The following is a 13,901-nucleotide window of genomic DNA, read 5'->3' on the forward strand; positions in this document are numbered from 1 at the left end:
GGTCGGCGTGAAGAGAGAACACTTGATGAGATCGAGGAACAGGGAATCTGTTACAAAGCGGCAGAGTTAGTCTACTCACCAAAAAAAAAACAGGCAAAGCAGAGCGAAGAGTTTGCGTGTGTGTGTGTGTGTGTGCGCGCGCGCCTGTTCCGAATCGAAGCTACACGATGGCAGGTCCTGGAATTCCTCTCAGAGTATTTGTCTGCCTCTCTGTGTGTGTGCGTGTGGACTCGCGTACGTTGTCCTTCTGTCAGGGACAAATCGGTGAGGAGAGGGGAGAAGTGCGATTGAGAACGACACGGAAACGAGGGGGGGAGGGAGGGAGGAAAAAACAAAGAAGGGGGTGAGGAGAAAGGCGGGACAGACTGTTTTTCTGTGCTCAACTCGACAACCTCTTTTTGTTTGCGCTCTTTTCTGATTTGGGTTTTTTTTTCTGCGGATAGAGACGGGCGGATGCTGAATTGTGTGTGTGTGTGTGTGTGTGTTTCCCGATCCAAAAATATATGTAATAATAGTAATACACATCACGTGCATCACCTCATTCCGAAGGCGGTCGATGCACACAGTACAGAAAAAAAAAGACGTGAGATGGCAGAGGTAATATTTCAGAAAAGCTTGACATTCAGAATCACACAAGCCGCCACTACTGTGTGCGTGTGTGTGTAGGATGGAAGGAATATAAAAAATCACGGGACCCCTCTCCAAGCTGCAGCGTTGCCCTTCTAAAACGAATCCAAATAATCTCGAGCCCCGCTCTGTACCTCTTCACAAACGAGCTGCCGCACCAAATTTGTTGGGGAGGGGGCCTCCCTGCAGATATATATATATTCATTGGCTTACTTTTCGAGGAGCTGCCACACTTTTTTTTTGGTGGAGAGGGTGGAGGGAAATGGGGGAAGTAGGCCCCTCCCCACACACACACACACTTTGGGGTTGCCGACACCTTTGCGAATTCGTCCGACTTTGTGCACGTGTCTTTAGGGGGTTTCTTTTTCCACCGATCGCTTGGAAAAGGGTGGTCTTCAACACACATGAACGCTGCGAGGGTTCACCCCATGACGTGGGTGTTGATACAACAGCAGCAGCAGCACCACCACCACCACCACACGCGATTCATTTGCTCTGCATACATAGGACGTGTATATGTGTGTAGGTGTGAGGCCATTCACCTGCTCCGTGCAACCCCACCCCACCCCCCCCACACACACACACACACACAAACACACAAACCAGCATCATCACTTCTGAAACAGTGACAGTCTCTTCTGTTGCATGTACATCAATCAGCAGAGAAGCAAACAAGAGAGGAAGCAATCGGTGACAGACAGTGTCGCCGCACAAGCGCTCTCTTCCTGCGTCTTTTATTTCTCCAGAAACCGAGCAGCAATCACATGTCGGACTTCAGCATCCTTTTGAACTCCTCACGGGAAATGCGGTCGTCACGGTCGAGTACATCACACTCATGAATGAGCTCCTGCAACATACTTTCTGGGATATCCTCGCCGACCTCCGCCGCTACCCGCTTCAGGTCTTCGAGAACGATGAACTCCGACTTGCCCTGTGTGAAAAGCGGGAAGGCGAGGTCCAGCTCTTCGTCGACGTCTGCAAAAAAGCGTTGGCGCATGATATCCTCGAACTCGCTGAGGACGAGGTTGCTAGAGACACCGCCGCGATCCATCTCAGCCACGAGCTTGCGCACCGCGTCCTTGTCTGGCTCGTACCCAAGCGCGCGCAATGCCACCCTCAAATCGTTCGGTGTAATGGTGTTTAAGCCCTTTACGTCAAGGGCGCGGAACGCTTCCTCAATGTCTCGCTTCTGCTGGTCTGTCAAATCGCGCGGCAGCCGCCGGCCATCGGCGGTCGAAAAAGCGGTATTGTTCATGACGGAGAGGACAAGTACAACCGTAAGAAGCAACCGTCAAGATAAATGTGTGCTACTGTCAAGAGACTAAAGAATGCCTCACGAGCTTCACGAAGGGGGAGGGGGGGGGGCTGAGAGGAAGACAGAAAAGCAGAGGACAGCGTCCTATTATGGCGAGTGAGACACTTTTGTAATACCGTGGTAGGCCCGTCTCTCAACCGCAAGTGTGAAGCACGGCTTGTTCCGATTGTGTGAGTTGGGTTTGAATGAAGATACCGCAGCGAGACGAGTGGCAACAACATCAGGGAAGGTAGACGATGGTGTGCGAGAAGCAAACAAAAAAGACCAAATGCAGTAAATACATGCGAGTGGAATGAAGAGTCCTTCGCATAGACATCATCGTGCTGTCTCGTGCTTAGCAAAGGAAGAAAAGAGCACACCTCATAAACGTGTCTTGGACCCACCCGCTCTCCGACGAGAGCCAAAGCAATGCTTCATTATGGGAACAAGGAGCCGAGCCGGCAGTCACCTCACCCCCCCCCCCTCCCACACACACACAGTGTAATTGGGGGCGTCATCAGCCGTCACACCCGCGGCATTGTTGCTCTTGCTTGAAACCGGAGTGCAGCGAAACAACCAACAACAAAGAGAACACAGTGAGACAACAACGCCATCACACAATCAACCATCACCTGGAGAGGCAAAACACGAAGCATATCCACTATGGGACTCATGGAACAAACCCGCGTACGCTATTGAGTGCACCGGCCATAGAAAGAGGGGAGACGGTGTCCGCTCACCACTGAGGAGCAAAAACAAAGATGCGCCCGCGGTGTGTCCTGGATGGCCCTTCCCCCACCTCACTAGCACAAGACAGCAACGAGCAGCGACGGGGGAATGGAGCAGGGCAATCAGCCATCAGTGAATGAACAGAACACACGGACCGACCAGCACAGGTTGGGGGCGCGTGGCCCTCACGGCCCATCCCAACAACAACAACACCGGAAAAAAAAAAACAGCAATAATTTGAGGAGCACCGCAAGGCAATGGGAGAGAAGAAAGGCGGAGGAAAAAGAGGGAAAGGGGTAAACAAAAAACAAAACTATATATATAAAACTGTACGGCAAAGGCTGCACTCGCTCGGATGAGCGAGGGATTGTTGGAAGAAGGGACTTTGTGTGGATAGAGAAGGCAATAGTACGCAGTGTGTGCGTGACGCTTGTCGTCCAGGCGGGACCACATTTGTGGCTTTCTCCGCAAGGAGTCATAAAATGTAAAAAAACGGTCACTCTTTTCGACTTCTCGGACACCCCAATCACTACCTGATGAAGCACCCCATGCACGTATGTCTTTTTCGCAACAACACACACCCGACACGCTCGTTCAGCTATATGGCGTGTGCATCTCCAGACGACCCTCTGCTTTGGTGTAGTGGTCGACACATCAAAACACAGCTCATTTAGAAATGGAGTGATGACGGGAAGCGATTGACAAAAAGGGCATCAGGCGCTGGCAAGGATGTAAAGCGAGGGCATTTGTTTTTCTTCGAGTACGAAATGGAGGACGATCTGCCAATTCTCTCACAGGAATCCGTATCAAATGCGTCGCATTGATAGAGACCCACGTTTGTCCCCCTCTCTCTTGTCTGCCGTGCGCTGTAGTTCTACCACAGCCGGTGATGCATGAGTCGCGGGATGCATTCGTGTTCGCACCTTTCTCCCCCCTAATAATAATAAAAAAGGAGGTGTTTTATGCCAACAATCTGGAAAACAGCAGCCATGGCACCACAAGAGAGAGTAAAAAGAGGTTTGGGGCGCAGGTGAGACGTTCAGCAAGAATATGACGAGCTGTGTTGATGTTTGGATCTGATATGGACGCAAGTTTATATCGGCGCTGTCTTTCTTCGACACCCCCCCCCTCCTGCCCTTCCACCTCGATGAGAGGTTAAGGGCTTTCCTCAGGACTTTCCGTGACTCGTCCTTGCGGCAGCATCCCCCCCCCCCCCCCTTGTGGTGCTTTTCTTGAAATGGACATGCACACACACACACAGAGAGAGAGAGACGCAGATGCAGCCCTACCTCGGCGCTGTACGCAGAGCACACTGCCCACGCGAATCAAGACGAAGAGAGGAACGAAAGCAGGAAGTCAAGGAAAAAGGAGGGAGGAGACCGGCGGCCAAAAGACATGCTCGTTGTTTGACCAATCCATTCCCTCACATACACATTCTCGGAGTTATCTTCTTACGTGAACTTACAACAGGGAAGAACTGGCGAAGGAGGAGAAGCAGACGCACGGGCTGGATGTATACAAAGAGACTCCACAGAAACTGTGGAGCGACCCAGGACGAGCCGGAGTGCACCAAAGAGCTCTTCTTTCTGCTTCAAAACTCGATCCGCCGTGGATGTTCATTCTGCGGCGCTTGCTCTCACCTGCTTACCTTCCTCAGCCAGAGGCACAGCCACCCGAGGTCGGCGCCTTGGGCAATGTATGCACGTTGCCCCCACGGCGGTTGACAGCAGCAGCCCAGCCGCCATTCCCTCCACCGCCTAACGTCTGGCCACCGCCACCACGGCGGTTCAGAAACGCTCGTAGCGAGTCCAACATACCGCCACCGTTAGCGCGGGCATTCGCCATACGAGGAGCGGGGTTTTGATAATCCTCTACAACACGCGCCATCGGCTGGGTTGACAATAGGGTCTGTGCGAAGAGAGCGAGCGCAGTCCAGAGCGCGAGTAGAAACCCCTGTACGGTGAAGGGCTTTTTCTCTACAGCGCGTCCATTGTGAATATAGGTCATCTCTCACCTGCACACAGCACCCCCTGCAGGGACAAATGACAGGGCAACCGGACACGCACACGTTGGGCCAGAAGGGCTCGAAACGGAACTGAGCGCAGCATACCAAAAGAACATCGGCGACAGATGCACATGATAATATTTTGTAAAAAAAAAGGGAAAGGATAGAACAGCAGAGATGGGGAGCAACGAGTGTTGAGTAGAAATAAAAAAGAAACGCACACATCTATCAGATTTGCGCTCCGCAGACGAGGGCCAGGAGGCGACGAAACACAAAAACTACAAGACAGGAGAGAGCCTCCACAAAATGAGGTGGCGCCTCTGGGGTTCTCAGTGATACTCGCCCCCTCCCCTCTCTCCAAATCGGGGTTAAAACACCCGTGAACTATGGAATGACACGTTCGGGAAAACGTTGAGGGGAAAGTCGAAGAGAAGTCGACCGTGGGCATCGGCCACAGAAGTGTAGCGGGGAAGGGGAGAGGGGGGGAGGTAACGGCATTGTGTCTCTCTAGTCCGGTACAAGTGTACAACGCCCCCAGCGGCTCCTGTGCACTTTCATAATTTTTTTTTAATCGAAGCTGTCCGCTTTACTCTCCCTTTTACTCGTGGCTGGATACGTACACTGAGCGGTGACAAAACATGCGTAACAGGAGGGTGAGCATTATGAATCAAAAACACAAGAGCAGTTGATGCAGGCGCATACGTGCAACGACGAGAGGCAAAACAGACTGTCCAGGAATCCCACCAAATCACGCAATGGTGTGCCGCAGTGCTGCGGAAGGTTCGCCACGTTCCAGTGACTCCAACAGCACACACGCGCGACAAAGGCGCTGACTTGTAAGGTAACCGCACTTCTCGCACGGCTTTGGGGCGCTGGTTGGCACCGACTCCTCAGCTTGCACCTCCAAGTGTTCTCCGCTGTAGACGGTGTCCGCAATGCTGCGAGGTCGCAGTGCTTCCAGCTCTTTTACTAACGTCCGGGCAGTTCCCCGAAAGGCCTCCTTGGCATATGTGCACTCGGTAGTGAAGTAGTCCAGGTGCTTGAAGTGTGCGTAGAGCACTATTTCCTTCTCGTAGGCGTACTTCAGTGGCTTCACGCGTGGCAGAATTCCCTCGCCGGCGCTCACGCCACTCGTGCAGCGCGACAAGCGTGGCGCGTCGCCGCGAAGGACGTTCATGAGAATGGTCTCAGCCATGTCGTCGGCGTTGTGACCGGTCGCGATCTTGTGAGCCTTGACCAACACAGCCCCCTTTTCCAGAGCCTGGCGGCGGAACACACCGCAGAAGGTGCAGTTGTTCCGTAGGCCGACGACGCGCACAATATCGTCCATCGTCCATCCGAAGATGTCATGGTAAGACAAGATGTGCAGAGGAAGACCATAACACGCAGAGTTGCGCTTCACTGTCTCAAGGCTGTCGTCACGATATCCTGCGATGCCCTCGTCGATGCTCACAAGTTCAATGTGAATATTGTACATGTAGCGTTTGTTGAGGGTGTCGAGTAGATGAATCAAAACGGTGCTGTCCTTTCCGCCGCTTGCCCCGCAAGCAACCACTTCGCCGGGTTCAAAAAGACCTTCCGCTTGAATAGTGTTGTGGATCTCCATCTCGAATAGAGTCAAAAAGCACCCACGACACAACACCTGCCCGTTGCGCGGCCGTTTCACTGCTGCCCGTTCCACGCCGCACTTGGTGCACAAAAACTTGGATGGTGGCATCCCCCCCTCCCCTCCCCTCTCTATGGCAGGGTCCGGAAAGGAAATATATAAGTGCAGGTCAAACAAAACTGGATACACCACCCCCGCAACCCTTTCAAGCAAAAGCGTCAAGTCCACCTTTTCAGGTGTGGGACGTCAAATATGGAATGACATCCCATTGTGTGTGTGTGTGTGTGTGTGTATGTGTGGGTGCGTGCGTAGAGGAGAGGGAGGCAAAGTATCGTGCGTGATCCGATGCAAACGGCGTCACGAAAAGCCCCCCGACACGGAAACGTTTTTTTTTGGTCGTGTCAGGCAGAAAAGGCCATGGGTTACAAAAAAAAAAAGTCATGGGAAGTGGGTAAGCAAGACAGGAAAGTTACGGCTTTGGTCTCCCATGTCAAAGGGGAAGGGCTGATACCATTAGAGCAGCACAGCGACCAAGGCGAGGTCAAAAATCTCGCGTTGCTGTCCCACTCAAGAAGCGCGTGGCCTATGATTTGTGTATGCATGCGGAGATAAAAGGGTGAGGTCTTCGAGGCTTGGTTTGTGTTGTCATGATCTCGCATAGAGGCATGCGCGTGTCTTCACATCCGATGCAGGGAAAGTCCGTTCGGCGCTACTCACCATTCAGCGCGCACGTTATTTTGTAACTACATGCAATCACAAGGCAAGGGGCGATCCGTCCCAGCCACTGCTACCTCCACGGCGACCGGCGAATGACGACGCTGGGCTTCGCGTGCAGCATCGCGATCACCCGGTTCTCCAAGGACTCACGATGGTGATGTTGCTGCTGCTGCTGTTGCTGGACGTCCATCACGTAAGAAGAAGAGCGCACACCCTTCAATGACGGCGCGGCCGCATTAGAGACGAAGCTGCTGGCGCAAGCAGACAAAGGCGCGGATGGGTGCATGAGCGAATTCGACAAGAACGAGCTGAGAACTTTTTCAGGGTGTCGCGTGGATTCTTTCTGGATGGGTAACGATGCCGAGACCGAGAGCGTTGTGGCGATATCCGGCTGGATGAAGGAGGCGATGTCAGAGTAGTAGGCGCTCTCCTCAGCCAGATTTGAACGCTCCACAACAATGGGCATGAACCGTCCCTGTTCCTTTGGTGTGGAGCTGCTAGGCTTCGCTGGTTTCGGCAACAGCTGAGTGGCATCAGGTGCGGGCAGGCTCACAGATGCAGCTTGGTGTTGAGATGGCAGCGGTGGAGTTGGCATACCGATTGGCGAGTGCGGGGCGGCGGCCTCGGTTGGATGTAGCGCCGCCAGGGCCTTCGCCTGCGGGCTGCTGTCGTTGCGGAGACATTGCTGCAAATGCGATACAACCGCCCATAGAGAGTCGACACTCTCCCGCACCGCGGCCTGCTCTCGCCGCCCTTGAGCTGCGTAACTCTGGATAGCATCTTTCATAGCTGCGGCATGCTCCCTTGAGTGTCGCACCATGTCATTGTGAGCGTCTCGCTGAGCGGTAACCTGCCGGTGCAAGTCCCCGTGGGCTTGAAGGAGGGACGAGTACTGCTGCTGCTGCTGGCAAACGAGCCGCTGCATCTGCGAGAGTGAGGCTTTCATTTGCTCCACCACCGTCGATGCCGATCTCGGAGACGATCTCCCGTCATTGGTGCCGTTTGCCTGCTGACTGTCGCCAACGTCTTCGCTGGTGTGCAGTTGTCTCGATGGTCCACGAGACCCGCTGTCAGCAGCACTGAGAGTCGGGGAAAGGAATCCTTGGTTCCCTCGCAGGCGAATAGCGAAGCTGCTCAACTGCGGCCCAGGGCGCCTCAGCGGCCTTGCCGACGAAACGCCAGCAGTGGCCAGCATCGCGGCCATTGGAGGATCACGAGCGTTTTTTGCACTCATCAGAAGAGGTGCAGAAGAGTGTGCGCTACTGAGGTCGGCGATCGTGCTCGGAAGAGGCGAGTCGTCTGCCACAGTTGGCGTACGACAGAGAGTACCTCTGCACGCGCTGGGTGGTGCTCTAGGGACCGAGCTAGTGGGGTGGTGATTGAGCGGCTCCGTCTCCCCCACCCCACTACTAGCATCAATCTGTGACGCTTTATAGCGACTGCCAGAAGCTGCGCCGGCGCTATCCATTGTAGCATGCTGCGACTTGTTGGAGGTCCCCCGAACGAGTGCAGTGGAGGAAGCGGTAAGAGAGTCTGCTAAGGGAAACCCCCGGTTAGACGGCACCAATGACGCTGGACGTATGTGAGACACTGCGCCCCTCGACGACACATTTGGTTCCCGACTAGCGCCTCGCAAACTTAAATGAATCAAAGGTGGAGATGGCAGCGGTGCAGCCGGTGGTGAAGCCGCCCCGCCGTAAACGCTCGAGTGAGCCGCTAAAGAAGAAGACTGCCTTTGCGGTTGCACGGAAGAGAAATCCCTGGGCGACAGAGGCGTGGGGAAAGGCGATGGGACGGCATCGATACCCCCAGGCGATGGATCGGTTACTGGCTGCTGCGTCGCGGCCTCATTCTCACTCAGTGGAGAAGCGCTGAGGCGGTAACCACCGTTCTCGCCTGGATTGCAGCTTCGGCTGCTCAAACGACTCAGACTGTTGCGCTCCTTGTAAAACTCCACCCCAGAGATAGGCCCTCCTGTAGCTGCTTGCATAGGGCCTTTGGCAGCTGAGCTTTTCTGAAATCCGGTAACGGTTGAGTTTTCACCACAAGAGTTGAGGTGCGTCTTCATATCATCGAACCGCATCCCGCTGCCGCAGTAAGAGCACACAGCCAGGGTACTCATCGAACTACTCGCTGGTGTGCCTGTGAATCCATGCCCGAGTATGCGAGCATGGACGTGTGTGTGTGTGTGTGTATGTGTATGTGTATGCGTGTGTATGTGTGTGTGCCACGCACTCTGGCGAATCACTCACAAATGGGGAAGCGCACACTTGATCCAAATGAGCGAGACCCCCTCCCCGTGCCCGCAATCTGCATGAATATCTATCTATACTTGTACGTATGTCTATGTGTTTACGTGTGACAAAAGAGGGGAAGGGAACGGGTACGCCCCACGGCTAGGCTGTAAGAACGGGCCTCGACGTGAAAAGAAAAAATGGGATTCGTAGTAAAAGGTGTGATCGTCACAATCGGCAGTAAAGTGGGACGGGGACGGGGAAGGGGACGGGGGGGAGAGAATCGGAGGGGAGGGGGGTACCAGGCGGAGCTGCGAAATGAATTCATTTCACTCGCGCCTCCAACGCACCAACCGCCCTCGACTGCCAGGAGCGGACTTCGTCTCCTGCACGCCTCCGTGGTACCCCATGTATCCTTGTTTGCTTTTCTTTTGAGGGATCGCATTGATCGTGTAAGAGAAAAAAAAACGCAGATAACCACAAGAAGCCTTATTGCTGCACAAGTGACGTTTTTTTTTGGCGCAGAGATTCACCACTTGTGGTGTAATAAAATCTCTTCCAAGTGCGCCTTTCCCATGACCGTGTGGAGTCTCTGCCTTTTAGCGCTGTGCAGTGGCGGGGCGCTTCAGGACCGCTGACACGCCCCTCTCTTTTGACGCCGACCGCTGCGGTGTATTGCCTGATCGTTGACCGCTAATCAATAGGTTGCGCTTGTCGGATGGGATGGAGGCGCTCATTATGCTTGGTGGCACCAGCGTCGTCAGTTGCTGCCGCTCGGTGGTCGAGACGTTCACGGCCCCTTCGCAAGGCGACCGCAAGTGCAAGCCCTCGGGGACCTTTTCGGACAAGTCGCGTCTTAGCCGAGCGCTGTTTCCAGCCTCTGGGTCTTTCTTCGCTTGGACAGTCCTGCGTTGCCGCCTGCGACGGGAGGGCAGCTGCGTGGAGAACAAAATAGCACGCCTCTGAGGTGCGGGCGCAGACAGCTCAGGTGACGCTGGTTCCGCTGTCACAGACTTGGTTTTCGCACTCTCCGTTTCGGTCTGCAGAATCGGCGACAGACTGCGCTGACGTGGAAGCGCACGCATAGTGATTCGGCTACGCAGCTCAAACAGCTCCAGCGAGCGCTGCGCGGACGCGTTCATACCTGTCGTTCGCGCCGCTGTCGCCCGGTCCTCATGCTTTAGGTGCGCTGGACAAGGAGCACGGAGCGCCGTACGTGCCACCGGAGTGAGCTTTCCTCGTGTCGTGCTTTCGCTTGCGCGGCCACCTCGATTCTGGCTTGCCCCCAAGGCCGACTGAAGTCGCTTCTGTCGTGGCAACTGGTTACCACTCTCGGTTGCCTTGACCACAACAGGCGACACCGTCCGTTGTTCCCCATTACTAACTTGCTGCTCAAGTCGGAGAAGCCGACGATGCGCCGATACGCGCGGCGGTGGCGGCGACGATGCCTTGGCCGCGATATTTCGCGATTTTGAGGTGGTGTCGAAGAGGGGAACCCCTCCTCTGCCCGATTCCTTTCTGGTCCGCGTTCCTCCCATCAAGAGAGAGGCGGCGATGGCGTCACTTCTAGTGGCATATGGGCTGGCGGCGACTGGGATGCTGTCAGAGCACGCGGACGATGCGCGTCGCTGTGTTGAGCTCAAAGGATGTGCTAAACCTCGTGGAGCCCTATTAGTTGAAATCGCCTCCCCTGGTGTCACTGTGACACCGTGCATGCAAGCTGTTGACGGACGCTCGCGACGGCATTTTCTGCGGCCGGGCAGGGATACGATAGGGGCGATAAGTGAACCACCGCGATGGTGCCCTTTCTCCGCCAGCAAAGCGGTAGGTTGAAGCGAGCCGCGACTGTCGCCTTTGCCATCCTGGAGAACCTCGACCTCGATGGAGTCGTCCGAGATCATGTCCAAGTCGCGCGATGGTGCTACGGGACAGGGACCACTGCTGCCCGGAGGAGGCGGGCGCGCAGGTGTCATGTGTGGAGAAAGTCCACCGTCGAGACTGGAAGACTCGCTCTTATGCACCGGTGGTACGTTAGGTAGCAATGGAAAACACAGCCGTCGGCATCCCTTGACGCCGCACTCCTGTATGTCTTTTTGGGCCATACCAAAGGCAGTGACCACTCCACTCGCGTCCATGTCATCCGCCGCCTGGAAGAGGTGGGCGAAGGACATGAGTGAGCCGCTCATACGCCGCGCTGCCCCCTCGGCGGTGTGCCCCGCAGCCGCGAAAAAGGCGGCCGGCTTGGATGCGTAATACGGAACGACAACGGCCTCCCACAAGTAAGAGAAAAGCGCCGCTTGGCTCTTTGCGCGGCGCGCCGCCGAGTGAGAAGAGCTCTGCAGTGCTGTTCCGTGCGAAACGCGAGTAGGTGATGTCGGCGTTAATAACCGCGACTGGAAGACCACAGAAGACGGTCTGTCCATCACCAGCACTTCTTCTGTCTCTTCAGTGTTGCTGGTGTGCCTTTTTTGTCGTTCTCTAGTGCCGTCTGGAGAAGCTGGGGTGATCCACTGTGTGCTCACTGTGGCGCTGGCGTCTCGCGGTATCACCGAATCCGCGGAAGCCATGACCTGTAGCGGCACAGCGACGCCGTGAATGTACAGGCTGTCTGTCGGCACCGTCGACCGAAACTCAACCACCTGACTCCGCAGAATCTCGTCCTTGACTCCCGGTCCGCCGCGGACAGGGCGATACGGGTTCCACCGCGCTCGCCTTTTCTCGAGTGCAGCCTGCAAGGCAGACCGACTGTGAGTTGCAGACCAGAGCGCCGACCAGAGTTCCCGTAGCTCCTCCTCTGCCTTGATGTCTAGTTGTGGGGGGAACTCGAGAGAAGCGCGCAATTCCGAGGAGACGGCGACGAGGCTCGGCACCCGATCCAGATCCTGCGCTGACTGCGAAGCCGAGGCGGTGTCCCAGAGCGGTGACGGCAGCAACATCTCCCCAGAAGCTATCGGCTCGCTTGGGGGTACATCTAGCGAAGCCAGGACAGTGTCGCTACTGAGAACCAGCGATGATGACACGCTACGATTTCCCGAGATACACTGAGATGACCCTTGCGAGATTGACGTCGGTGGCTGTCGCGCAGTACCACCACCGCCCACTTCTGCTGCACGTCCGACCATACTGGTTAAACGCCCCTCATTAACCGAGGGGAAGGATCGCTTGACGCCGCCTCTCGTTGCTTCGGCGGTGGGGCCATGCAACCGTCGCGCCTCAGTCATTCAGTCAACTCCAAACACTACTGCCGTTACGCCTATGTGATGTGAAGAGTACGCCAAAAAAAAAAATGATTCCGCTCCCCGGAAAGTCGTCAAGGGATTGATCTGTATCGGTAGTGCACAGGACATAGGGGGCCACTGAACCGTAGGCCACCACGTGTGTGTTGTCGGGGAGAAAGAAAGAGCGACCGGGGAAAAAAAAAACTGTGGGTCTGCGGAACAGGCGGATGCAAAGCAGCAGCAGTAGCAATAACAGCGAAAATAAAAGTAGATGCTGTCCAACCAGTATCCTAGCCAATGGCAACAGGATAGGGGAGGGGAGAAGGGGAAGGGAGGCCTGTTGGGCGACGGCAAAGGCCGTACCGATGGAGCGCGGTAATAAACCAATAAAAAAACGCGAAAATCAAAGACACCAAAAAGAGGGGTGGGTGGGTGGGTGAAGCCTCGCCCTCGTCTGCGCGCACACACACACGCTAAGCGACAAGCGCACGTACAGAGAACAAAGAAAACTTTACAGAAAAAAAAACGCGCCACCGAAGGTGGGACGCGCGACCGGAAGTCCGATTGAGAGTTGCCACAGAAGAGCTCAAAAAAGGTCCAGGAAACCTTCACCGCTTATTTATATATGTAATAAAAAGGGGGCGACGACCTCCTTTTTTTTCCTTCTTTTTGACGTGCACGAAAAAAGAATTCACGACTGGTGTTCGAAAGTGGTGACGACAAGGGGAGAGAGAGAGAGAGGAAGGAACTGCAGTTAGCTGACGTTGATATTCAGTTGTGCACTTGTGTGAGAGACGCACACGAGTGAGGGGTGAGATACGTCACATAATGTTTTTTTTTTTGCGAGGGAGACAAGAAAATGGAAGGTGTATCACCAAGAAATGAGGGAAAGAGAAGGATACGTGAGTGGGAAAAGGGGGTAGGAAAAAAGTTGTCCATGGAGAAGAGAGGTAGAACCGTACTTTTGGGGAGGAAGCAAGAAATAACAATGCCAATGGAACACAGATGAGGAAGAGTCAACACGGTCATCAGAACTGCAGCAGCCCCCCCCCAAAAAAAAAAATAAAGCGGAGAAGCACAATGATGGCGCCGCCGCTCGCTTCGGTGCACCCGTGTATTGCAGAGAGTGTGTGCGCACGCCGTTTCTCTCTGGCAAAGCAAAAGAAAAAGGGGGAGTAGAACCTTTACTAGAAGGGTCGACCATCGCATCAACACTCATGTGCACGAAATGAATGCGCCTCATTCATCACCCTCGAGGGCCTCTCCAATGGTCTCCGACGTTTTCAAATCGACAGTATTACCGAGTAGCAGTGTATATTACATATTTTTTTTTGGTACGGCTTGGGCGTGTGTGTGTGTGTGTGTGTGTTCATCCCCGCTCACTGTTTTGTGGTGTTTTTTTTTGTTCTTGCGCGGATGCCAATGCCTTAACGCTGCCTCATATGAAGAGTGGATATCAGCAGGCGCACGA

The 13,901-nt window shown here is 54.7% G+C and overlaps 5 protein-coding genes across 5 annotated transcripts; all 5 read right to left on the minus strand.

Moving 5' to 3' along the window:
* Positions 1 to 1,387: 1,387 nt before the first annotated feature.
* On the minus strand, positions 1,388 to 1,882 carry JKF63_00893 (uncharacterized protein; the record flags this gene model as incomplete). The annotated part of the gene is made up of 1 exon (XM_067896942.1): positions 1,388 to 1,882. One exon carries the CDS (start codon positions 1,880 to 1,882, stop codon positions 1,388 to 1,390), a length of 495 nt encoding a protein of 164 aa, XP_067753099.1.
* A 2,421-nt stretch (positions 1,883 to 4,303) lies between these two features.
* Positions 4,304 to 4,657, minus strand: JKF63_00894 (uncharacterized protein; the record flags this gene model as incomplete). Its single annotated transcript, XM_067896943.1, has 1 exon — positions 4,304 to 4,657. One exon carries the CDS (start codon positions 4,655 to 4,657, stop codon positions 4,304 to 4,306), a length of 354 nt encoding a protein of 117 aa, XP_067753100.1.
* Positions 4,658 to 5,403: 746 nt separating this feature from the next.
* On the minus strand, positions 5,404 to 6,372 carry JKF63_00895 (uncharacterized protein; the record flags this gene model as incomplete). The annotated part of the gene is made up of 1 exon (XM_067896944.1): positions 5,404 to 6,372. The coding sequence occupies one exon, from the start codon at positions 6,370 to 6,372 to the stop codon at positions 5,404 to 5,406; it is 969 nt and encodes a 322-aa protein (XP_067753101.1).
* A 676-nt stretch (positions 6,373 to 7,048) lies between these two features.
* On the minus strand, positions 7,049 to 9,100 carry JKF63_00896 (uncharacterized protein; the record flags this gene model as incomplete). The annotated part of the gene is made up of 2 exons (XM_067896945.1): positions 7,049 to 7,426; positions 7,619 to 9,100. 2 exons carry the CDS (start codon positions 9,098 to 9,100, stop codon positions 7,049 to 7,051), a joined length of 1,860 nt encoding a protein of 619 aa, XP_067753102.1.
* A 711-nt stretch (positions 9,101 to 9,811) lies between these two features.
* JKF63_00897 (uncharacterized protein) lies at positions 9,812 to 12,433 on the minus strand (the record flags this gene model as incomplete). The annotated part of the gene is made up of 2 exons (XM_067896946.1): positions 9,812 to 11,459; positions 11,490 to 12,433. The coding sequence occupies 2 exons, from the start codon at positions 12,431 to 12,433 to the stop codon at positions 9,812 to 9,814; spliced, it is 2,592 nt and encodes an 863-aa protein (XP_067753103.1).
* Between the last annotated feature and the right edge of the window lie 1,468 nt (positions 12,434 to 13,901).

This window comes from Porcisia hertigi, chromosome 36 (genome assembly GCF_017918235.1).
Source record: "Porcisia hertigi strain C119 chromosome 36, whole genome shotgun sequence".
Classification (NCBI taxonomy): Eukaryota; Euglenozoa; class Kinetoplastea; order Trypanosomatida; family Trypanosomatidae; genus Porcisia; species Porcisia hertigi.